This window comes from Leptonychotes weddellii, chromosome 2, assembly GCF_054177405.1.
Source record: "Leptonychotes weddellii isolate Sample4059 chromosome 2, ASM5417740v2, whole genome shotgun sequence".
Classification (NCBI taxonomy): domain Eukaryota; kingdom Metazoa; phylum Chordata; class Mammalia; order Carnivora; family Phocidae; genus Leptonychotes; species Leptonychotes weddellii.
Window position 1 is genome coordinate 20,256,742 of NC_138370.1, and position 26,447 is coordinate 20,283,188.

The 26,447-nt window shown below is 36.6% G+C and overlaps 1 protein-coding gene across 7 annotated transcripts in view; it reads left to right on the top strand.

Annotated features, from left to right (window-relative positions):
- Nucleotides 1-735: 735 nt before the first annotated feature.
- DLC1 (DLC1 Rho GTPase activating protein) overlaps nucleotides 736-26,447 on the top strand; it is a 394,038-nt gene continuing 368,326 nt past the window's right edge. The window contains exons 1-2 of one of the 7 annotated variants that reach the window (XM_081808282.1): nucleotides 736-2,053; nucleotides 13,811-14,955. In XM_081808282.1, coding sequence (XP_081664408.1) covers nucleotides 13,936-14,955 — 1,020 coding nt within the window. In that variant the 5' untranslated portion in view covers nucleotides 736-2,053; nucleotides 13,811-13,935. The remainder of the gene's footprint in view (nucleotides 2,054-13,810; nucleotides 14,956-26,447) is intronic. The other 6 variants (XM_081808287.1, XM_081808291.1, XR_014141200.1 and 3 more) reach the window with 6 other exon arrangements.

Here is a 26,447-nt window from a genome sequence, read left to right on the forward strand (position 1 = left end):
GGGTTTGAATGCTTCTCGTCTTCAAATTCACATGTGATATGTTAATCTTGCCATTTCCTATTTCTCTCATAGTCCATGCTTTGCATTAATTTTGAGAGATTTTAGTTATCCAATGAGAAAAGAAATAGTAGTTATCACATCATACTTCTTTGAGTTACCACCTATCCAGTATTCTCTGGGGATACTAAAAAGATGGCCATTGTGATATCCAGGTATCTGTCAGGTCTTTATAAAAAGAACCAACTGAAAAAAAAAAATGAACAATGCAAACTACTTACAATGTCAGAGACGTACAGAGTGGATTTTAGGGCTAAAGCGTTTAATATTTCTTGTAGCTCTCTATAAGTTACTCATTTATCATATTGAAATTAGAATTGTTCTTGTAACTCCCATTATGGGAAATCCCTAGGAATTTGTAAGCTGCACATAGACCCAATAATCAGATTAATCTAATCACCAGTCACAGGAAAAAAAATGCTTAAGTCATAAATAGCAAGAGAATCCATTGATTGTAAATAAAGTAGAAGGGAGACATTACAGAGCAATTTCACCCAAGCAAGATAATTAAACTCAGAGATACTGTTTCCTCTTTCTCTGGTATAAACAACAAAGCTGCTCCACTGGCCTCCCCACAACCTGGATGTCCCAAGGCCACATCCCTCTTCTTTCCTTCCCCTTTCCCTAAGGAGAATTCTGGGTCATAAAGGAATGAGAATTGGTGTAACTTCTTTCCTGAAAGGACTTGAGCTTCCTCTGTGTTGATATTTGTGTCATCTTATTATAAGACGAGCTAACATCTATTATTAATTGATGCACTAATTAAAGCCATACTTGCAGTTTCCATTAGCTTATTCCCTAAATTCTCCAGAGTTGGCTGTCTGGTTTTAATCAAAACCAAATGGTAGTCCAAGTTCCCAGCCTGGAGCAGCTAGGAGGAAGTCATTCAGTGGAGGCACAAGAAAGCAGAAAAGATAAACAGATGATAGTTCACAAAATTTGTGTCGGACAAAGGAGGCAGATACCGTGAGCTGCTTTGGAGATGTGATTCAGGGACTCTGTCATGCTGGATGGAAGAAGTTGCAAGTGGTTAATGTCAGCAAGACTGTAATAGGATCAAGATGGAGTCTGTCTTCAGCTTTCCCCGCACTGCGTTTGTGTGCCTGGAGGATTCTGACTGGAGGTAACGCTGCAAGTGCCATAACAGGAACTGCTTTAATTCCCTGAAGGAGTCCTGGGATGGGAGAGATTGGAAGACCATGTTCTATTTACTGGCTTCTTGGGATTTTACTCACAGATCCTCTCAGGTACAGGATGTAGGGGGGCAGCATTTTAAATTGTAAGTAGTGTAAAAACAGCAACAACAAAAAAAGTTTTCCTATTTAGGGGATGACAGTTTTAAAACTCTGAATTGATCTTGCTCTCATGAGAGATCTTTTGCAAGGAGAACGGCAAAGGTATTTTGAAGAAGTTGTGCATATACATTTAATATAGTGGGAAAGCTGTAGAGGAGAGAGAAAACTGTTTTCCTTCCTTGCTTTTCTTTTCTTTTCTTTTTTAATTCACCAGCAGTGTGGGATAGAGAAAGCTCTACGACTTTATGACTCTCCAGCTAATCACCTCAAGAGCTTTGACAAACTCACTTCAGTTCTGTGTAAAATCAGAACTCCTACATCGCCCAGGCGGGCTCTGCTCTGCCCCCCTCCCTCTGCTTCGTGCACTCTTTCTCACATGCACTCCTCAGAGGCAGGAAATGCTTCCCAGGCAATCTGGGCCTGCTTGTGGAGGCCCCTTTCGCAAGACATCAGTCTGAATTGAGTGGACAGAAGTCACTAAGAACGCCTCGACAGACTCCTGCTTTAGCCAAGGCTCCCTCCAGCTGCAGAGGGTGTTTTTGTGAGAATCACACTCTGCGTGAAACTGCTTAGAATAGAGCCATGATCTCAACCACGAAATGTGAACTTATATTTTGGAGGAACTCACGGGGACGGACTTCTTTCCTAGCCTGAGTGTTGAACAATGTCATGCCTGGGCGTTTCAGCTGCTCGTTGTCTAGGTAAGACGCTGTGGACTCTCTGTCTTTATATTTTGAGGCGGTCTTTGAAGAGGCAGAAAGTTTGACAGAAATGTTAGCATCATGCCCGGAGTGGTGGTTTCCTACGTTTGGGAGCTAAGCTATGAAATTGAGAAGTGGAAAATGTTTAGGGAGGAGAAAACTGCGAGTCAAATTGTTTTAGCACAATGTCAATTCTAAAATAGGCTCCAGAGAGATTTTCTCTTTTCCTCCATAAACTAAGATTTTATTTTAATCCCTTTTTATCTTAACTTTTTTATGAATAAGACCAGGTTTCCTATTCCATGGCATAGTACAAAACAAATACATATTCTCACACTTAAGTGTGAGGTGTAAATGATTTCTTTTGATCTCCCCTTCCTTTGCTAACAGGGAGGGTAGATAACACCAGAGTGACTTTTCTTAATAATGAATCTCCAAAGAATATTCTATGTGTCACGTAGAGTATGAAGATTGGACTCCTCTGTATTTCCCCAAACCAGTTTCAACCACAGTGCAGGCTGCTAATGTACAACTTAAAGGTTTCATTAAAAAAAAAGGTAAACACATGAAACTTCAAAAATTATTTCTATCCTAAATAGTATTTAATCTGACTCTCAAAAATTTAAATATTAGAATTGGATTTAGTTTGTATTAACTTTCCTGGATTCCCTGCTCAGGTCATATTTATGTGAACATTTTTGAAGAATTGAAGTCAATCTCAATGACAGCGACATTCATTATTATTATTTTAAGGCAGCTGGAAATCACTGCAATCACATGAAAAACCAATCATGTATTCATAATTCATACAATCATAAAATTAGGTTTCCACTGGGCTATAATCTCTTTAAGGTATCTTAAATGTCTAAACGTGCAATATATGAAGAAAGAAATCTAGCAATGACTGAAATAAAATGGACTTATAATGCATAACATCCTGTTGCATTTATATTTCTGAAGACTTAAAAATGAAAATAATTATTTTATAGAAATGATGTGGAATGGTATGTGGAGGGAATAGATATTCATGTATATTTCCAAATCAATTAGATGAACACAAAATACAATAAATGAAAGATGAAAGTTGTTTGACAGTTGGATCATAAGAAATCAAGTGTTTTAATTCTAAACTTTTACACAGTACAAGGTGACCATTTGTTGTACTAGCTAGCTTACTATTAGATTCTATGCTAGAATAAGTTATCTTGATAATATTTTAACTGTTCACTAACAATTTGTGTTAAAACTTTTAAATATGATTTAAAAAACTATTGTTCAGCATGTGAAAAATAAAATACTGACTTATCTGAATTATGATTTAATAAAATCCCTGAAAAGAGTTTCAAGGAAGGAAAGAACATAAGAGATCAATTCTTCAAACACCGTCCTGAGGTTGCCACAGAGGGCTGAGGAATGACATTCAAAAATGACCTGTCCAAGGTCACACTGCTAGCTAGTAGAAGAGATGACAGTGGAACGCCACTTCATAATTCAGAGATCTTTATACTACATCAGCTTGCTCTCAGATAATAATTATGCAGAATGAAGTATGAATATATCCAGTAGAGGGCTACTTTCAGTCATATAATTGTAGTACCTCTTTAAAAAATAAGAAAGGCTCAAAGCTGCCATGCGTGTACAATATGGGGGGAAAAAAGTCATGATTTTAAAAAAAGAATCAAATTCACCTAAATAATGAAGTATTCTCAAATGTAAAAGTTTTCTTACGCCTTCAACAAACACTTCAATGGAGTAACTCATTGGTGACTGTTTTGTTATATTTTATGTTTATGCCAAGAAAATCGATCCATGTGCTAATAATTATATTGATTTTAAACTGATGTTTCTTAAAAATGTAGGGCTAGAAAGGAGTTTGTCTGATTGATATCCTCGTATTCAAATGGTATCATAACCAATCTGTCCCAACCAGTAAAGTTCAGAGATTTTACTACCTCACATCAGAATCGGTTTAAGGGTCTCATGTACCCTGACATTCCTTCTTTTATCTAACCTACAGCTCTATTGCTATAGCCTATTTCCAGTTTCATGGGTTTTTCCTCAGTGGAAATATGGAAAACCTAAATGGACATAAGAAAACATAAGTGTACATTTGTGGGCCAAATAAAGTCAGTTCCTTTCATCTTCCCTTGTACAGCTTATTTCCAATCCTTTAATTGGTTCATATATCTACTCTGAGCCTTCTACAAAGTCCTTTAGTTGTAGAATATAGAATTTCTTACAGTATGTAAATAAATGTCTGACCAGCGCAGTGTAAAATGAGAGAGTTGGCTGCTTAAGCTGTATCATACTTCATGTATGACAGTGTATGTTGCCATGCATGTTGAACACTGCCCTTTCCAAGGCAAGAACCTTTCTCATAAAACTAATATATGTCATTTCTACTGCACGCCATTTCTTAGACAGAATGTGTGTCATGATCCTTTTTTTCCCCATTTTTATGAACCAGATTGAATTCCCTGATGTTATTACACTTAAAAGATGCACTATTCAACACTTTCTGTGTCTCCATCCTGTACATTATTGGAATGAGGAATCAATGCAGGAAAACAGTAGCCTATATAACTGACTGCATGGTTACCAGAGAGCCCAGCAAAAGAGAATACATCATTTTATTTTTTTCTTAAGGATCTTATCATTTAAAAGGAGGATTTTCTGATCACACTTAAACCTGCCCATACCATACACCTCACTATAAAGACTATAGGCATGCTTTAATCTCACTCCCAGAGGATTGGGTCTTGTAGGCTTTAAATAAGTCTACATTTGGGACATTTTAAATTAATCCTTTGTTTTGATCTTGTTTCTTCTTGGAGAATGAATGAATTACTGTATGATCTTACAATAAGAATCTTTCTGTAGAAATCATTACAGAACAACAAATTTCCAAAGAGTTGGCCTAGATCTGGATCAGAGAATTTTATGATGAAAATAGAGAAATGTCAGTAATTGTACATATGAATTTAAAGAGGATGAGAGAAAAGTAAAAACCCCCAGATTTGAAGGAATTGGTATGACTGTTGTACCTTATTCCCCCGTGTGAATGATAACCCCTTATGTCCACAACTTAAACCAAACAAGTTTGGAAAGAAGTCCAACTCCAGATTGACTTTGGTGTGGATATAGGGATGCAACATTTACTTCCATGGTTCTATTTTGGCATTAAATTGCTAGTCATTCATAGAGTCTTGAAAAATAGATGGACTTAGTTTTTAATGAAATTAAACAGAATAAAGGTGAAGTGTGGACCTCGAGGCCTAGTTAAAAAGAGATTGTTGATTTTGATTCAGTAGATTAGAGAGTATGTAAGTCCACTTGAGAAGATTAAATAAGGATTCCCATGCAAAAAAAGTGGGAAGGCAATGTAAACCGTGTGCATATGAATGTGCTCACTAATTAAGATAGATAGGTAGAAAAAATTACTGTGCAAATTATATGTGTAAAAAGTTGTTTTGTATTAGATTGGATTAGCAAAGTGTTTCAGCAATGCAATTCAAATAATTCAAAGAGAAAATCAGCCCTATAATGGAAATGAGATAGAAAGGAAGTAGGAAGATCAGAGCAGGTTTAGAAATTCAATTAATGTTTCTTTTGATTCTCAGCAACTAACATAGCCTAGCATGTCAGATGCTATCCATACCTGTTTGTCAATAAATGTTTGCGGAATAAATCGGAGGGAAAGAGGAAAGAAAGGAAAGGAAAACTGATGATAAAGAGTGGGCATTGTGGATCTTTTTTTTTTTTTAATTTCCAGACATCCTGTGATGATAGAATAATTTTTACAGGGGAAAGAAAATAAGAGGTTGTCAAGAATCATCAGAGCCTGAGGCCAAAGGTTAACAACATTCTCATAAGATAACATTACAAATTCATTAAAAGCCAGAAGGAGGCATGAGCATCCAGAAATAGTTTAAAATTAAAAGTTACGTGAAGCCAGTGACAGCAGAGCACTAGAGAATTTTCCACAATTTAAATGGGCTGGTGAACTGAAAAGCTCATGGGCAGAGTCCGAAAGCTGGCTCTGATCTGCATCTTCACCAGTTGATGTTCCGTCATTTGAAGCACACCCCATAACTACTTTGAGCTTCTGCTTTTTATTGGTAAAGTGAGGAAGATAATGAAAACAATTATATCACTGGGTCATTTTGAGCATCACATGAGATTTTATATGGGCAAATTGTTTTGCACACAGTATAACAAACAAATCTTTGTTTAAAAAAGCATAGGTCAATTAGTCAAGGAAGGAAGAAAGACTCATGATGTTTCACATTTTGGTCAAATCGCTCATCTATATTGAAACAACATGGGCATGCAAGGAATAGTTGCAGCTCATACTCAGCCATGGGTTCTGTGGCTAAAATCAATCAAAAACTAAAGGAATCATCGTTGTCAGCAGCAGCAGCATCGTGTCCCTGAACATCTAGTGAATTCTCACAATATGCAATGGATTAAATGCGCTACGTGTATCACCAGCTTACTATTATTATTTTAGCTAAATACTATTATTTTCCCCTCAACAACGTTTCATTATTCCCATTATAGAGGTGAGAAAACTGAGGAACACAAAATTAGGTAACTAATCCAAATCACCAGGAAAAAAATAATGGTTCTTTAACAGGCATCTTACCTTCACAAAAAAAAAAAAATGGAGATAATTACTTTGGCCCACCAGTAGGTATTTGACCTTGAGCTAGTTACTAAGTCCTGCCAAAATTCCTCCCTATAAAATTAAGGCAATGATAGCAACTACTCCATGGAGTATTTGTGAGTACTATTACCAAGGGAGATAGTGTAAGTACAGTACCTTACCCACAGTAAATGCTTAGTAAATGGAAGTCCTTTGTTACTGTTACTGTTATCATGATCCAGATTTTCAATGTGCCTACTGTTAGTTGGGTATGTAGAGGAACACTTGGTAATAAAAACAAGCTCAACTGTACGTAGGTTGATGACAAAATAAGATGAGAATTATAGATATTAAGCACAGCAGGCAAAGTTGATGTCAGAGGCATCAACCCCTGGTAGGATCCTGACCTAACAGAAGTAGCTAAGTTCCCAATGATTTCATGTTCCCAATTTCAGTGAAAGTCGTACTTATTTGAATGAGTGAAATCTCAGTATCCTGCTGGCACTTAGCAATCCAAGCACCTGTGTGGATATAGGCATCTGTTATTTGCAGTTAGTGATTACTGTGTCTACCGTTAGAGGGTTCTTAGAAATGATAGCAAAACTAAAAATAGAAAGTGGCCACTTAAAGCAAAGACACATCTCACCATGCTGATGATAAAGCATTATAATCCATGTCCCTTGTTGAATAGAAATGCTGCTTTGCCATTCAAAAAAAAAAAAAAGCAGCCAAGCTCTTGATGACAAATTTAACTCTAATATATTTCTTCTTACATGAAAAATTTCAACTGAAACAAGTTTAGAGCAAAGGCAATACTTTTCTTTGGTTGTAAGGGATTTTGTTTTGTAGAAAATAGATATTAAGGCAAAAACCCAAATGGTTAATTATTAATGAATTTATCTGCAGAAATATCTAAGATACAGTATAGTTCTAAATACTCAAAGGATTCTGCCTAGGATGGAACACTATCATTGAGAAAACCGTGTACTTTTTTTTTTTTAAGATTTTATTTATTTATTTGAGAGAGAGAGAGCACATGAGATGGGGGAGGGTCAGAGGGAGAAGCGGACCCCCTGCTGAGCAAGGAGCCCGATATGGGACTCGATCCCGGGACTCCAGGATCATGACCTGAGCCGAAGGCAGTCGCTTAACCAACTGAGCCACCCAGGCGCCCCGAGAAAACCGTGTACTTTTATAAAATAAAATAGGGAAACCCAAAGAAAACACACATACCTAGAAATTACTGCAGCCATGACGCAGTCTCGCTCCCCATGACTGTATGAATTTGGGGATCTTTTGGAAACCAGTTATTCCCCAGTGGTCTTATTGATATCAGGCAAATATTATGAAGCATTCCAAGATTTCCTCAAATTACATGTGGGTGACTTAAGAAAACGTTAAGAGAACCTGGAGAGCTGGTTGACCTGAGCTGTAAGTGGTAGTAAGTCAAACACTGCCAGTATCTGGGCTCCTCTCTGCAAAAAAAAATTAGAAATTACTGAGGCTGCATTACACAGCAGGAACCTGAAGGTAAAAATAGGGCACCACAGGAATAATAATTTTTACAATTTTAGAAACCTGCTTTTTTATGATGAGCTGACTTCTAGCGAACTGACAGAGTTCATTTTCACATCTGCCTAATTCCTGGAATCTTTGACTCTGAAAGCTAAGTAGAAGAAAAGCTTAGTAAAGTTGAGATATACATAAAAATAGATAGATATTAAAAGAATATTTTTAAATCGGGTACCCACTTCTTCCTTTTTCTTCTAAAGACCAAAAATGATGGAAGCTTGGATGTGTCTTTTGGAAAAAGTAATATACTGCCTATTCCACTGACTTAGTTCATTATGGGTGGTTTATTCTATAGTTTACTATTCTTTTATATCTAGACAGCCTAAATACATGGAAGCTATTTCACATATAATACTTTAAGCTTCACCAAACAATTTACCAATAAAGAATTTCAGTAAGAGTTTGTTTTCCAGAGACAGCTAATGAGGAATAATGAGTAAATTCCAACATCTGACAAAATATGCGGAAGTAGATGGGTAATGATTTTGTGAAGAATTAGGATGCAGATTGCTACCAAAGAAAGAAAATCTGCATGAAATCATATAGAGATAAATTCATGCTATCTTATTATCTCCCACAGTCTATTTCTAGCCCTGTCTTATTTGGATTAGACAGCATGAATATTTTAAAGGAAAAGCACCAATTGTCTTTTACTAAAAGTTGGCTATTCCGACCCTGACTAGACTCATAGAAATGCTTTTTTAAAATGTGTTATCTTTTTTGGCTATTTGTTCATGCATTTACATAAAGGAATTAGGAAAAGTCGTATCTGCCTACGCTTTCTTACTGCTCCTGAGCATCTTGAGTATGAGACATCAGTTTGGCAATGAAAAGCATTCCTCTTCATGTTATCATTGAGCTGGGGAGCAGTGGGAAGATGCCCAAATGTGCACAATTTGGTTTGCTAGATAATTTGTTCCTTGACAGCTCCATCAAGAAAATGAATTTCATTCTGGCCTCTGCAAATGCTCACTGTAAAGATTTACTTTGAAGCTAGCGAGCACATACTTGAAGAACTGTATTAAGCTGTGGTCATGTCTACGTTGTTGCTTCTATTCTAGTTGTCTAATTCAGTTCCTAAGTGGTTTGGGGGCCCTTTCTATTTGCAAATGTGACTCCCTGAGTGTAGGCTAAGACACATTATGATTTCAAATCATGATAGGGTGTTCAGATTCCCAATCTCTCCATTTCACTGACTTATCATACTAACAACAAAGTGGGTCAACCTAGAAATGTTCTTTTCTCGGTTCAGATGCATTCTTTATTCTTTTAAGAGTGCATTTTAGAGAGTTGAAACCACTTGTAATTAAAAGGAGGTTATTTTCCCCATATCTTGTCTTCTTTCCCACAGTGACTGAGAATATGCTATGTGGTATATATTACACATAGATACACTTTAAAGCAGTTATAGAAGGAAAACATGACCTAAACATTTAACATGGGATGGGTAATTAAGAAGAAAGACCCTAAGGGAAACCAAAGCAACTGAGGCCACCTAAGGAAAGAGAAAAATAAAGAGAAAGTGTCAGTACTATTATGCTTGTATTTTCCCTTCTATTAAATATGTAGGATCTGTGTGAAGGTGTTTTAAAACAACCTGGGAGCCAATCCTGTGTGTGTGTGTGCATATACATGTATTTTTAAATTTTTTTTTTAAATCTCTCCCCTCAATTTTCTCTGAATGCACCTGAGAAATGTAGTTCCCCTCCAAGATGTCAAATGGGTTTTCAAATTGTTAGTAATTCTCTGGAATTTATTGTTGCCTCTGCCATCTTTCCCAAAGAGGTGATTCTAGAACAGTGAAACTCTGAACCTCAGCTCCCATTTGATCTGGATGTTGTGGAGGCAGGAAATTTACCACAGAGGGCCTCATTTAGGGGTTTTCTTCTCCTCCGGAAGACCTACCTAACATTTCCATCATCCCACAGGACTCACTATTGAAAAAAGAGGGAGGGAGGGAGGGAGGGAGGAAGGGAGGAAGGAAGGAAGGAAGGACAAACGGAGAGAAGGAAGGAAGGTAGGAAGGAAGGAAGGAAGGAAGGAAGGAAGGAAGGAAAGAAAAGAAAGAGGAAGGAAGGAGAGAGGGAGGGAGGAAGGGGAAACTGATGACCTTATGCTTTATGTTAAACTTTACATGATATTTGTGGCCATGAGATGACATATTATTTTTCTCTACATGAGTTTCTCCCATAAAATTGTAAGCTCCTTTAGGAAAGGTGAAATATATTATTTAGGTTTATATCACTAATCTTTAGAAGAGTGTCTGTGGCCCACTGGGCACTAAATAAACAAGGATTGAAGAATTGATCTTGGCCAGGCAGCGTTACTATCAGTTCTTCATTCCTGCCCACTTGATTTCAGCCACAAGTGCTTTATTTGCATCATATTCTCCCAGGCTATAGGATGAGCACTGGTGATGATCATCAGAATCTTCTCTAAGGACAATTGCTCGGCCAAAATATAGAATGTGTTTATTTCAGAAGCAGGTGCAAAGGAGAGCATGATCATTTGATATGAGATATAGGTCAGTGATTCTCAAACTAGAATGTCTCCAATTGCTGTTGTCATTTAATATAATTACGTTTAGTTTCAATTAACTTTAAAATACTGTATGGCATAAAATGCTTATGTTAAGGAGTGATGTTACAAAATTAAGTCAAATAATAAATTTGAAATTAATTTGCATCTAAACATCTTATGCACTAATATTACAAAAAGCAAATTTGGACATTTTACAAACATTTTCCAGAATTGTTACAACATTAGAGGTACGTAGAGTCTCTTGTAATATGAATATAGTGGTGTTTGACCACATGCATTTAAGAAGTCAAAAATCCCCATGGAAATTCACTTCATAAAATCAACATCCTGCAATGACCTATACTTTTCCAGATCCTTCATCCAAATCCTCAGCAGCTGAGCTCATTCTGAATGAAAATGCACAAAAAGGATTACCAAGAAAATGTAACAGAAATTGGCAAAATAGATAGCTGATATTTGCAATATAGATATATAGTTTTAAAGAGAGCAGTCTGATGAGGAGACTGATAGGGAAAAATCAAGTCTTTTACAAAGACATCTATAACTTATAGGATGGATTCTAGTCAATTCAGATGATTTAGAAAATGAGGCCAATATGCTCAGATGCGACTGACAGTAATCTGGTATTCCCTCTTCTTAATTATCTGTTTAGGCTTTAGATCATGGAGGCAGATTTTAACTATAGAGCATATAAATAGTATTTAAATAGGAAGTGTGAATAACGAAGTTTGGAGAGAGAAAATTTTTAAAAATCTATCAGATCACAGGATATGGAATGAGCCCTGAAAATGTAGAGATGATGGTCATAAGGATGATTAGGAAGTTTTGTCTTAAAAAAATATAGAAACTATACGTTCATAGGAATGATTTGGAAATGTCCAAAGAACCTAGATGAGCAGGACAGAAGGAGTTTTAATGCTTTCATGTGTTCAATCTACCTAATTTACAATCTCTCTTAGCAACTAGGTGGTTCAGAACTTGTTGAACTGTCTTCCTTTGACATTATGAAAACACTCACCTATTTGCCAAGGTTGAGTGAAATAAATTAATATTATGGTAAAGTCCTAAGGGTAAAACTTTTATGTAATCTGTCCCCCAAGGAGTTAATAAAACTCAATTTTTTTTTAGTTAAAGAAATGAATCCAGAATTTAGTCTCAAATGTAAATGTGGCTTAGGAATGACACAGTAATACCACTTGGCATTTCTTAAGTTAGCCTGCTCTCTCTACACTGGATAAAAATAAAGAAAAGAAAGCATCTAAAACAGAACCGCCCTATTACAACCCAAATTTGCCCATGAAAGCAGAAATTTTCTGGCCTGCATCTATGCGTTTTTTCCACTTTCCGTAGCCTCCCACACTATAATGACTTATGCATGGAATTCGGGGACTTTATATTTTCTTTTGAGTACAAAACGAATGCCAACATGGAAAATGTGCAGGCTGACCATTTTCAAATGGTCACAGACCTTTGAGGGAACCTGATAGTATCCAGAAAGATATTTGGTCAGCTAGGGTACCAAATTCTAGCACATTCCTTAACTCCGCTGGTCTTCACAGGATGGGACTATTTACCTTTCTGGCAAGTGCTTAGTCAGAATAGTTTGAAATTTTTGGTAGGGACTCAGAATCTTTTTCAATAGACTGAAGTGACCCGAAACCAGCACAGCAGTTAATCTTGTTTATGGCCGAAATCAATAAGCGAATCCATGTTATGTGCTGACAGTTCTTGTGTGGAGGAAAAACTAGAAGTGTCTGCTCTTTTGAACGGGATTTTTCTTTTATGGTCCAATAATTTGGTTTCATTATGGGACAACATTTGGGTTAGTCATTTTTTGTAAAGTTCAGTTTACATTGGTATAATTTGTTTCCCTGAACTGAGGGTTTGAATAATTCAGGGCAAAAAGGGGAAGGCTACCTGGAATGTGTTTATATTCTACCTTATCTTAGGCCTGGTTTTCTGGTTTACTTACATTTTTATGGTCAAATTCTAATAGCAGTATACAAACTAAACTCCTTAGAAGCCAAAAAGAATGCGACTGAAATTTCTGAGGAATTGTCCCAATTGTTTTATCATGCTCACATCTTCTTTTTGGTTTGCTGAATTCCTACCTAAGGAGTTTAGATTTTATACATACTAAAGCTAGGTGGAGGGAAGGGGCACGGGTAGAATCTCATTCCATGGAAACAGTGAAGTTTGTTGGCTGTCTAAGTTAGAACCAGGGTCTAGTTTGAATCCTGGCATACTTCCTGGATGTTTGACCTTGGGCAACTTATATAATGTCTTTAAGCTTCAACAAAACGAGCTTGCTAGCTAGTAGTAACAGTGATAGCATGCATAAAAATGTATTTATCCTAAGGCATGGTCAGTGGTCTGCGTTACACTTTCTTATGAATTACGTGTTAATAGGAGCTAAACTAGATTGTTCCATGCTTCTTAGTCACTCCCTGGAGTAAAGTACATCCTGGGAGTTTGGGATCCATGTTAGCTCTTTCACAAACTAAGACATTGCACATGCTGTCTCTATGGCTCAAATTTTGCATGAACGGTTCCCTGGTGGCCTTTGCTGCAATTCAAGCCAAACAGCAAATAGATTTCTATAAGGACTCGTGTTCATAAAAGTAAAGCACAAAAGCATGGAAGCTAAAGCAACAAGTTTCTTCTGGTGAATTTTATTAAGTCCTGCAATGCAAATATGTTCTTAAGGGAGTTTCAAACATTCAGTACTTATATCTTCATTCATTAGTAGGTCAATCAATCCAGCTGCATTTAAAGTGTTGTCATTGTTTTTTGACCAGAAATATTAAATGCGAAATTTTGTTCTAATGTGAGGCGACTTCCTAAAGAAGTAACATCATTAAAGCCATTGAATAGAAGCTTTGTAAGATCTCTTACTTAATCTTTCATAGCACAGATTAAATGCTCTCTTTTCCAACATATATTTTGACTTGAGAATGATGATCCTGAACTATATATATATTTTTACATTTTTTTAATAGGTGGTGAAATGACAAAACTCACTCTCTTCTTCAGTCAGTGCGTATGAAGTCATCTTTCATCAAGTTCCATCTCCTTTAGTCTCATATGGAACGTATCTCTCTAACTGTTGTTAAACTACGATGACATGTCTGTAGCTATCAGAAAGAGAAGCTGGGAAGAACATGTGACCCAATGGATGGGACAGCCTTTTAATTCTGATGATTATAACCCAGCATGTCATCATGGACTAGTAGCTGACAGCTTGCAGGCAAGTATGGAAAAAGATGCATCTTTAAATGTGGATCGTAAAGAGAGGTGTGTTTCACTACCGGACTGCTGCCATGGTTCAGAGCTGAGAGACTTTCCTGGGAGGCCCATGGGTCACATTTCAAAGGAGGTGGATGAAAATGACAGCCACGAAGGTGAAGATCAGTTTCTTTCTCTGGAGGCCAGCACAGAAACACTAGTGCATGTTTCTGATGAGGATACCGATTCCGATCCATATATTACAGATGATAAACAGATGTTAACTGCCCAAGGACAAAAAATATCAGACAAACAGAGCAACAGAGGAGCAGGCTCCTCAGTAAAGATGCTGCCCATCATGGAAGGTCACCCAAGTGATTCCTGGAGAATGGCTGCTGGATCTGACTCAGCACTGGTAGAAGAAAGGGGGGAGAAAAAAGTTGTTGACATTGTAAGTGAAAGCCTGGAGCTTTGTAATGATATAAGCTTAAGTGAAAGAAAAGATGCATCTAATAAGATAAATGCATGTGACTCTTCGAATGTGAAAGATATTGTGCCTGAGAAGCAATTGTTTAATTCTGCTGTAATTGCTCAGCAACGAAGGAAACTTGACTTCCCTAAAGATGAACATGGAAGAAACACCTGCAATGTAGTACAGGGTGAGTTCTCGGCTCTTCCTTGCATGGACAGAGGACTGGCGTTATTAAAAGCAGATTCTGGAAGCTGCCTCCTGCAACCTCCTTCCTGCCCTAGTGGAATGTCAGCTGAAAATGGCCTCAAGAAGAGTGGTTTCTCAGAACATCAAAACAAAAGTCTCCCACAGGTCGGCTCAGGAGATGGCATGCAGTGTTTACACTTAAAGGAAACTCTGGCCACCCAGGAGCCCACAGACAACCCCGTCAGGCTTCGCAAAAGAAAGGTAAGATGCATGCACAGATTATCTGGCTTTGGGGATTTTATAAATATCCTTGTGGCCGTCACTTATTATTTTGCTCAGATTCAAGAGATATGTGATGTTTCTTTTGCCCTATAGTGTAGCTCTATAACTCAAACTGTGACCCAATGGATGGGACAGCCTTTTAATTCTGACGATTATAACCCAGCATGTCATCATGGACATGAAGGTCTTCTTGGAGAAACCTTCAAAACCTGCAAAAATTAAAATATCATAATAACCAATTCATTTCACTAATAGTATTTATAATAGTTTGTGAACACTGTATTCTGGAATATCATGGCATAACCATGATATTATATAAATGTATGAACATTCCCTCAGAATTGATTTTGCTTTCTTTAATTGGGATTAAATAGCCACCAGATAGCTCATAGGTCAAGGCCTATCTGAAGAGTGTTCTCTAGTTTTTAGAAAGAAAGAAAGTCATAGTATTTTCTTTATTTAATGTCAATTATTGGGGCTTATTTCTTCTTCCCTTTAAAAAGTATGTTTTATCATAATTAAAGGGCTACAAATTGCATGTGGAAAAGGACTCCTTTACTATACAAAGGCAACAGTATCTCCTACACCCCTTATGCTGATACTATTTTAAATAATATTCTGGCAGATTTGCCATCAATAGATGTATCAACTTTTCTTTAACTCTTAACCAGAAAGAGCCAATAACTGAAATTATTCTTGATGCAAGGCCCCTTTAACTAATCCTGTAGATGCCATATTCCCCTAAGAAGTTTTCAAGTGAGAGAAGCAAAGATTGGAGTTAAAGGAAGCATGGTTTAGCTAGTAGACTCTTGGCCAAAGTTTGTCTTATCTTTAGGATTTTCTCCAAATTCTTCCAACAGTGTAGTGCTTTACATCCCGATATAAGTACAAATATAATTTCTTCTATAAATCCAACATGGTCATTGGCATTGAAAACTCCCTGCAGATTGGATAACATCCTTCCCCCTCTTATGATATAATATTAATCCATAGTTGCAGTTCTCCTAACACAAAACCAGTGTTCTTAGTTCTGTTCAACTGGGGCTATCTACAATGAGGAAAAAAATCTCTAACACTCTTTGTGGTTAAAAAAAAAAAAAGTCTGGTTTCCATAAACTGTGGTTTTGCTAACAAACTAGATCCGTAGTTTTATCATAAGTTAGTTTAAATGAAGTCAAAGACTTGAAAACAAAGATCAATATGCTTAAACTATATGACAACAGAGCATTCTGTGCTTCTGGCAAACTCTTCCTTCCTTATATATTGTATTAAAATATTAATGCTCCATAAAGTTGTTATGATTGGCATGCTCTGGTCACTTTTTCAGAAATGTCCATTTATCCTATCAAATCTGTTGGGAATGCAATAATGACATAAGAAATTATTAACTGACCTATGACAGAGCTCCCCTAAAATAAGACAAACCCTGCCCAACAGCCGACAGAAACATTAAACATTCCAGGAACATATGCTCACCACTTGGACATTTATATCAATACTAAGAATGCTGGAAAGAATTTGCTCTTGGACATGTCACTATAGCATGGCTACATTATGAGAGCTGTAATTATAATCTATTTACAAGTTCTAACTTAAATATTCTATTTAAAGCATTTCATCATTCTAAAGTGTTATGGCATTGTCTGGTCAAATATTTGCTTTGACTCTATAGCTCATTCGGGATGCTTTGTAATAAACCGATTAAATGCAAAATTTCAAGTTTAGGATTTACTCTGGACAAGTATGATTATGGGAGAAGCCTCAATAATCAAAGTCTGTAGGAATTTCTGTTCTATTTTATACTGAATGAATATTAAAATACCTTTGAATTGGCAACTAGCCATTTTAGAACTCTACCAAAGGAAATAGTAAAACAAATTCATAAAAATATATGGGCAGAGATATTTATCATTATATTGTATGTTACTGACAAAAAAAGAAGCAACCTAAATTTCCATCAATAAAGAATGTTTAATTATTGCTTATCTATAGTTGAAATGCTATATAGCCATTAAAAAATAGAGTGAGGGCTCCTGTGTGGTTCAGTCAGTTAAGCGTCTGCCTTCGGCTCAGGTCATGATCTCAGTGTCCTGGGATCGAGTCCGCATCGGGCTCCCTGCTCAGCGGGGAGCCTGCTTCTCCCTCTCCCTCTGCTGCTCCCCCTGCTTGTGCTCTTACTCTCTCTCTGTCAAATAAATAAAAATAAAATCTTAAAAAAAAAGTTTAAAAAAACCAGAGTGAGATCTGTGTGCATTAACTTAATAATGCTCATGATATAGTGTATGTGGAAAAATGCAGTAGCAGACCACTATGTCTAGCACATACCAACCTTAGAGGACAAAATTTGTGTATATAGATATAAATAGGGACAGGGGTATAAATCTCCCTATATGATTAAATAAGACTATGCAAGTTCTGGCTAAATAGGCATGAAATTGTTAAAAGCAGTTACTTTGAAAGAATAGAATTAAAAGTGTAGAAGCAGGGGATTTTCACCTTTTATCCTATATAATTTTTATAAAAGGTGATAGAATTATAGGTGAAGTAGATACAATGAACAAAAGTACAAAAACAAAATATTAGATGCATAAACTATTTGGAGCATTTTCTGCATGGCACAAAATGACCCCTTAAATAGTTATTATGATTATCATCACTCCTACGAAATGGAAACAAGTATTTATAAAGTTTTTCAAAATACTGACAAGAGTTCCAATCAACTCCTCCATTCCTAATGCCCGTGAAAGTCGTTTAAAAAGAGATAGGCCTTTTGGGGAGACACATAAGCCACATTTTTATGTCTAAGGTGTTAGGTACCAGATGCCGAAAAGAATTTGCTTAATTGTCTATATCTGTAAAACTATTTGTCAGCCATGGTGACAGCTTTAATATTAGTGCATGAAAAGGTGAAGTAGAATATAAGCTAATAAAATTTTAGTGGGAGAACTTTAATCAGCTTACTATCTGATGATCATATGAGTGAAACAAATCCTTCATTGAATTTATGAGCATGATTTTTCTTTGGGGGGGTCATGATATAATCAAGATTCTAAGACTTGGAAAAAAGAAGAAAACTAAAGTAGAGCTTCTAAGAGTGATCCTCAGAAGGTACTGAAATATCATTGTACTTCAGATATACATTATCATTCCTTGAAACCTATAAATCTTGGCAGGCATTCATTGTTTTGCATGATGTATTTTTTTGTTGTTTTCCAGTGTTATTTCTGGCCATCACGGATAGCTACACATATATTTATTAAGAGTCTCAAGTGGAGAGGACTGCATTTGTAGGATATATAAATATTAATCTTTTAAGCTAATAATTCTCTTAAATATGGTGAAACACATCATTGAATTGAAGCCACTGAAATCAAAGGAAAACCAAGTAGATTAGGAACAGACATTAGCAAATGGGTCAGAAGGTCGTGTGGCATATGACCAGCGCTTATAGAGTGTGGGTGGGTCTTTGGGGTAAGGCAGCTGGTTAAGAGCAATTCTCAGAGACAAATTCCACAGAAATCTGGAGGAGGGAGTCAGTCTAAGAAGTGGTCTCTTTAAACCAAATGAGATGTGAAGATGGAAAATATGTAGGGAAAGAGTTGAGGTTAGACTTTTTTAAAGAAATAGTGTATTTATTCTCGATGGTGGTTAGCTAATTAAAGAGAGTTCAAAATTCAGTCTTCTCTAGAGACTATTTCAATAGTCCCCAAAGTTTTGCATAACCATGATATTATATAAATGTATGAACATATTTTTATCTGCTCACATAAAACATAAACCATATTACAAAGCAATATAAACTCCAAAATATGCAAAAATGATCTGAACCTTGAGAAGACACCTAATTCCACATTCGAACAAAAATCTCACATTCCAACAATAAACTAAACTATATCATTTATGCTGTACTTTTGACTGCTGTTGTAGAAAACCAGCATAAAAGTGACTTAAACAATATCTTTATGCTCACATACACGTAATAATTGGGTATAAAGAGTTCTGGACCAATATATAGCCTCTATGTTTCAAAACCCTAGGCTTCTTTGATCTAACTGCTCTACCACCTTGATCCCTTATTGATAGTCAAGTCAATAGTACAGTGGGAAAAAGAGAGAGTACAGGGTTGGACACACTCCTATGTAAAGGCAGAACCCAGACGGGACACACTTCTTTTTCTCTCATATTTCATGTGCTAGACTTTAGTTGCATGGCCACACCTAGCAATAAGGGCTGAGAAATGGAGCCTGTATTCTGGATAAGCAGGTGTCTGCTAAAAATTCTATTATCAAAGAAGGAGAAATTTTATAATGAGGGCTAACTCATAACATTAAATATGTTGAAGAACAACACCCTTCCATAAATATATTCGAGTATATAATGGCATGTCGTGAAAGGAATAAACAGGCTGCTATATGTTCTGTGGTATTTTCTATAAATACTTGATTTAATTTCACACTACAGAATATCTTTCTGTGTTAAGAAACAATTCAAAGTGATATTGACCAAATGCTGCACTTTTTTTGTGGAAAACTTCCCAGGAGCAAAACATTATACTGTACTTTATCTCTGGACAAATGTAATACGTTAATTAGAAATGACTGATAAAATCAAGGATGTTCTCCTTACCTTATCTCCAAAATATGTATAAATTCAGGAAAAGTGCACTCATACTTGAAATGACCTTCTCATTCCTTTCTATGACCTTCTTGTTTTTTTCTGTCCCCTGAATGCCTATGTGGGAGCCTTGTAGCATGAGGAGGCTGTCATTGACCGATGGGTGACATAAAGAACATAGTAAATTACGCAAAAGATAGAATGGACAAAGATAGGAAGCCAGATGGAAGAATATAAAAGGGAAGGAAAAGATTGTCTAAGAAATAAAAAACGAAAGGATGGATAAGCTAAGGCCCTAAGATATGTTGAATGAAAGCAAGGACTGGTGGGAGAATTAGAGTTTGTTAATAAGCCTAGTATCATTTGACAAAGAGGGAAGGACTAGAAAGCAGGGAAAGTATATATAGCTTTGCAGATAGATTCATAATAACAGTATGATTTTACACTAAGTTCACATGGGTTTTAAAGACACAGTCTCGTTGAGTAGATTGTATTCTTTTTAAACTTCGTTTCCCTCGGTCAAGGCTTAGGGCTGGCAGAGAAGTCGTTACCCAGCGGAAAGTTGGCGTGTAGAGAGTTAATGCTAGGTCTTCCCGGCCATATTTTAGCTGGGTTTGTGTCCCAGGTACATCTGGTAACTTCACTAATAGCTCATTTTGTGTTGTTAGGCCACTGAAAACCATCAAATTATTTTATGCCATTTAAACTGGTTTTTGCCTTACAAACAACGAGAAAGCCAAAAACATATTTGCAAGTATTTGGGGCTCAAATATTTTGCCTCATAATAAACATGATTCCCCTAAAACCACATAGAAATGCATAAAGAAGAAAAATTATCATTTAATTATATGATAAAAGATAACATCAGATATAGTATCTGATAAGACCAGCCCCATTCCATGTATCTGGTATACCACTGTGAGCCAGATAGCGGTTCCTTACATGGTGATGCATGTAGTCCCTGAAACACTGCTGGATTCCCAAGTAAGACTCCTGTTTGACTAACACATAAGGCTAGCACCACAGGGAGGGAACAGTAGTGCAAGAGAAAGAGAGAAGGGGTGGGGCACAGGAAGAGGAGGAGAAGGAAAGGAGAAAGAGAGTAGAGAGAAGGATAAGCTATGATAGGATACCAAGAAGCCCCAGTCAATTGCAAGGAAAAGCAACAAGTCCTTGACAAAAACTGGATTTGTAGAAGGCTGGAATCAGATCCTAGTTCAGCACGATGCAATTGCGGTTATCACCAGCAGGAGTTTAAGGAGGAGACAAGGAATGTGAATTTGAGTCCAGTGATTTTAGAGCAGGTGGAAATAAATTATTGTTATTATCAGTTCACCTGAGGAACTCCGCTGAATAGAGCCAGCCCTGCCTGGTTTTATATCCACGAGGCAGAAGGTAAAGGCCTGATGAGCTATTTCAAGTTCCTCAAATAGTTTCCCTTTGGGGGGACTTTCCCAAATCTCCTCAGCCAAATTAGTTGCTTGATTCTCTCTTCACTCATAGAAGACATCTCTTTTATAACATTTACTATAGAACCATTTGATAACTAAAGCCTAAGCTTGGTGGGGGCAGTTTTGTGTCTGTAGCAGTTCAAATTTGTGTCTATATCATTCAGCCCAAGGCTTAGAACTCTATTCATAAGTGTTTGAATGAATGAATATTCCTGTCATGGTAAAGGATTTATTTTCAGAAAACAAAATCAGGTGTCTAGAGCATACGTATAAAGATGTAGAAGAAATGGAACCATACAACCCACATCAGAAACCAGATATCACATGCTTTGTACCATAATCTCCTATCTGTGCTCCCTGCTAGTTCCATGCTAAAACAGAGCATGAGGGAAGAGGGAGAAAAGAACTATATAAAATCTGGGTCTGTGAGGCAACCTTCAAGTTTGATTATTATTACTGTTTGTCTCAAAACAACTAATTCATTGTAACTAATCCAGTACAGAGAAATCATGGGGGTTAATGTTATTTAGAATCTACTCAGTTATTTCCAGAGATGAATGGGCAAGAGTAAGTGTAGAGGAGGAAAATATTAGAATATTCATTCACATTGATTTTTAATTTATCCTTTAATTTTATATATATTTTATAAGATATATATTAATACAAAAGTATATGTTACAGTTTATAAGTAAATAACATACACATGGTCACTGAGGAGCACATGATCAAAAATGTTGGGAAGCCACTGGTTCAGAAATTCTCCAGCTTTTCTGGTTCATGTCATTCTGAGGAAGTTGGGGGTGGAGTGGAGGGGAAATGACAGGAAAAATAGAGTAAGAGATTGAAAGACAAATGAGTAGGAGAGATTAAGGGATTTGTTTAGAAAGTGTCAGACAATAGTAAATTTCTTTGTAATTTATATCGTGAAAACCACATGAAGTAGGGAGATTTGCTGCCAGGTGCCTCTAAGGCAGAAAAATATACTCTGAATGACAGCAATTAGATCTGGATGTTTCTTGTTCCAGATATTTTTTTTAAAGTAGTTATGATGTGTGGTGAGCCTCTGATCCAAGCAGTGACTTGGGCCCAAACTGCAAATTTACATTATTAGTAGCAAGATCATTAATAAATTCACATTAACCAAACATCAGAGTTTATTGGAGCAAGAATTAATACATGTTTATGATGTTATTTTAAATAATTAATGGGTATTTCAGAGCCAATTGCACATTAGAGGCTATCGTAATAGTAAAACTGATTTAGTTTCTTCCTCATGGATTTCTGTTACTATAAACCAGGACCAACTTATTAATCTTTTAATACCAACAAAACCATCATAGGCTTGGGCTGCGTCCCTCCAAGAAATGCCAATATCCACAAAAGTTGGGATAACTAACGTCGCCTATGGAACAGGACCCTGCCTCTGCTATCTGGGCACTAAGTTCAGTGGTGCCAACAGACTCTGTTCACTTTCTGGCTCGTGCTCTTAGAAATAAAGTACTTATCCCTGCTGCCAACAAGATCTCTATTCCACAGATAATGTTCTAACTGTCAAGAAAATTATAGTGCTATTTTAGAGATAGCCTTACAATTTTCAAAGGAAACATAAGCAAAGAAGAAAATACACTTTTATTCTTTTTTTCAGTTCTGTTTCTGCATTGGCACAGGAATAAAGCTAGTGATTCATCAAACTCTTCGATTTGGGATTCTATTTTTTGAGCCACTGGAACTTCAAAAGGATTTTATATACATTAAGGGTTTTTATATACATTAAAAGTTAACCCAGAGGTTTTTTAAAAAAAAAAAAGTTGAAATAGCATTATTATTTGGTCTAGAAAATGAATGGCTTGGTCTGAACTTGATTGTGTTTTTTTTAAGATTTTATTTATTTATTTATTTGAGAGCGAGAGAGAGATAGCGAGAGAGAGAGCACAAGCAGGGGGTAGAGGGAGAAGCAGGCTCCCTACTAAGCAGGGGCCTGCTAAGCAGGGAGCCCACTGTGGGGCTCCATCCCAGGACCCTGGGATCACGCCCCGAACCAAAGGCCGATGCTCAACTGACTGAGCCACCCAGGTGCCCCAGTCTGACCTTGATTTTCTAACCGAGAGAATAAGCTGTTGATGAGGAAAAAGAGCAGAGTCTAAATTGCAGGGTGTCATTTAGTCTTTGTAAAGCTGATTTGTCCCTAAAAAAAAATGAAGACAACATTCCCTACATCACATGGTTGCTAGAACGTTAAATGATATAGAAAATGTGATTAAACAAACTACCCAGTACAATTCCTGTAACAATCCATTTTTTAACCAAAATTCAAGGTGAATTGACAATTACATAACTGAAAAATTGCAGGCAGAATCTATAATCACAGCATAAATAGCAGCCAGGGTCAGTAGCCACTTTAGTTGGAGATTTCTGGAGTGCTGCATGGCCCATGGTAAGTCTCCACACCGTCTACACCGTGGGTATGCATAAGTAATTAAGCCAGTGGACTCTGAAACCAAGGTGCTTTCCCTCACTTGTAGCTATGTAATCTTGTATGTTACTGATTTTCTCTGTGCCTCAGTTTTTTCATCTGTATAATGGAATACGTCACTCTGTTGTTAGGAAGAGTGAATGTTAATATAGAGAAGTAATGAAAACAGTACCTGACAGGTAGACAACCCCATGGACTTTAGCTATTAGTAGCAATAGTTTTGGTTTGTTTGTTTGTTTTACTAAATTGTCCTGTAGATCTGAGAGTAAGATGAACTGTCTGAGAACAGGTGTGGGGAAAGACTGACAAAACCTGAGAGAGGATTTAGAAAATAAGTCAACCCTCATGGACATCTTTGCTATCTAAATATCATTATACAGTAAGGCCTGGAATATGTATTCATTAACTAAAATATTAAGGACCTTCCCTGTCCCAGCACTTTGTCATGTGTGGTATAAGATCCAAATAAAAATCATATATGCATCCTTACCTAAAGGAGTTTACATATTGAAAGGGCAATGTAACATAATAACATAAATAACAACAAAATATTCAGTTAAATTAATTTTAATTAAACTATTCCTTTTAGAACCTAATATGATATTAAGTTTGGAACCACAAGTACATTAACATCATAATTCAACCTAACCCAAGGTAGAAAGTATTAAAATCTGTGGAGCTAGGAGCACTACAGGCTAGGAGAGGGACTCTGTCCCTAGTGAAGAAGTCAAAGAAAGTTTCACCAAGTGATGCTTGAGCTGCGCTTTGAGGAATGCAAAGACAGTGCCCTTGTGAGAATGAAGGAGAGGAATCTCTCTGTCTCTACTTTAAATGTTCTTGAGGAGTAAAACTTTATTTTCTTTAAATACACAGGTTTCAGTCTTAGGGAGTAAATGAAATAAATACTTCAAGAAAGCCATTTTGTAAACAGTCACTTTTAAATGCTAAGGTGTCTTTTGCAAACTATTTCATGGGGATATAAACATCAAAAGAGGAGGACAGTACTTCATATGCCATGCTTTAGCTTAGGCAAAGCAACTTTGTTTTCAAACTTAGATTTTTAGCTTCTGGGCTCACTTAACCTTAAATAAATAAATAAATAAATAATCAGATTTCAGTATACTAATGAGTCCCCCCCACACACACACACGAAAAAAGCTAGCTGTGTTAATTTGCTCCCAGCTAGTATTTGTTTAGCAGAAAAGTGAAATGAAGAACGTGGACATTTGCTTGATGACTAAAACACTATTGGGAGATGTACTCACAAATTGTTCAACTATAACATGGTGATGAGACAGTGATTCTCAATAATTTTCATAGTCTCATAGATATGTAAGAATCACCTATGGCGTGCTACTAATTAATTTTTTATGATGGGCAATCATAACAAGGTGATTTAAAAGCATAATTGACTAAAAATGTAAGAAGTAAAAAAGCAAGAGAGTAATTCCTTGCTTGTTAAAAATTCAATTCTGATTGCGATGTTTCACATTCCACTCACATACTGGCCTGATACAATTGAAAATTTTCTTTAGAGTCACTTTGAAGTGGTACCCAAAGGTATTTCAGTCGGAGTATAACAGATGAGAAATGTGCTTCATGAATATCTGATAAAAGGTCAAATTTCAATTTTCATCTTCCTTGAGTTTAAATAAAGGAATTCTTTAATAATAAGAGCCCACAGTCTCTCTGAGTGATGTGAATTGTCTGATGGATGACAATGTGTGCAGAGGACAGCACTCTGACCATGCCGTTCCTCCTCTGTTTTTACACAGTGAAAGATCGGGGCTCACGCTCAGTGTGCTGATGACAACCTTCGTTTTTAACACTGTGATTTAAATATTATTTAGATTGTGTCAATTTGTAGCATAAAATCCATTCTATGAATTTTTGAATGAGTTCAACTTTTTCTTAAGAGAATTGTGAAGTGTCTAAAGCCTGTAAGCGGAATATTAAGGGTAAAATATGTTTACTGAACGAAAATATTATATAAGTATATACATAGATGTAAATTAATATATATAGTACATATATAAAAATTACATACCTGTATAAATTAATTTTCAATGTCTGCAATAATCAGGCACAATCTGAGATGCCGTATTTGGCTCCCTGCAACAATGCAGTCTTTATTGAGACTTGGAGTAGAGGATGTGACAAAACACAGAGGAAGTAAGTGGTCACTACCACAGGGACATTTGCAAGTTGGCTGGTGGTGTTCTACTCCCACATGTTTCCAAGGGAGATGTAAAAGGAAACCAGATGCAGGCGAGGCCTCTGTGGTAAATATCAACTTCAAGGTCAATGGACCATTTTCTCACTCCTCCACCCTCCCACCAAAGGCACAGGGAAGTGAAGTTTGGTCAACATAGCAGACCAGTGCCTACATTAAGAAACAAATAGCTGAGCTCTTGGGTGCAGAGTTGTTATTTCTCCCACGATGTATTTGCCATTGGGTATCAGGATGTTAATTTCGACCCATTTCTCAATAACATCCCTTGCCTTTTGTCTTCATCTTGCTGTAAGATAGTAGCATGATGCTTAACATCCTGTCACATGTTCATTTACCCAACAAGCAAGACATTGTCTGCTTGACTAGATTGGTGTAGGCAGCATCCTACAAATAAATATGGGATGAGAGACAGAATTTGCTTTTCATAGGTTCATGGAATGTTCCAGCTGGAAGGGACTTCGAACATTCTTGCATTTCACTTTAACTGGAATAATGTGTGTGTATTGACAAGGACAAGGGGCTATAATTTAGAGTGTTAATAGTGGTATGTCCTGTTACCAACGTAAAGTTGCTGCCCCACGGAGAAGATGCTGAGTTGCATATTATCATGGAGAAGCTATAATTTAAAAGTAATCAGAAAGAATTGGCCAACATCAAAATGTAACACAAACCTAATATTAAGGTTTTTTTGAACGATGAA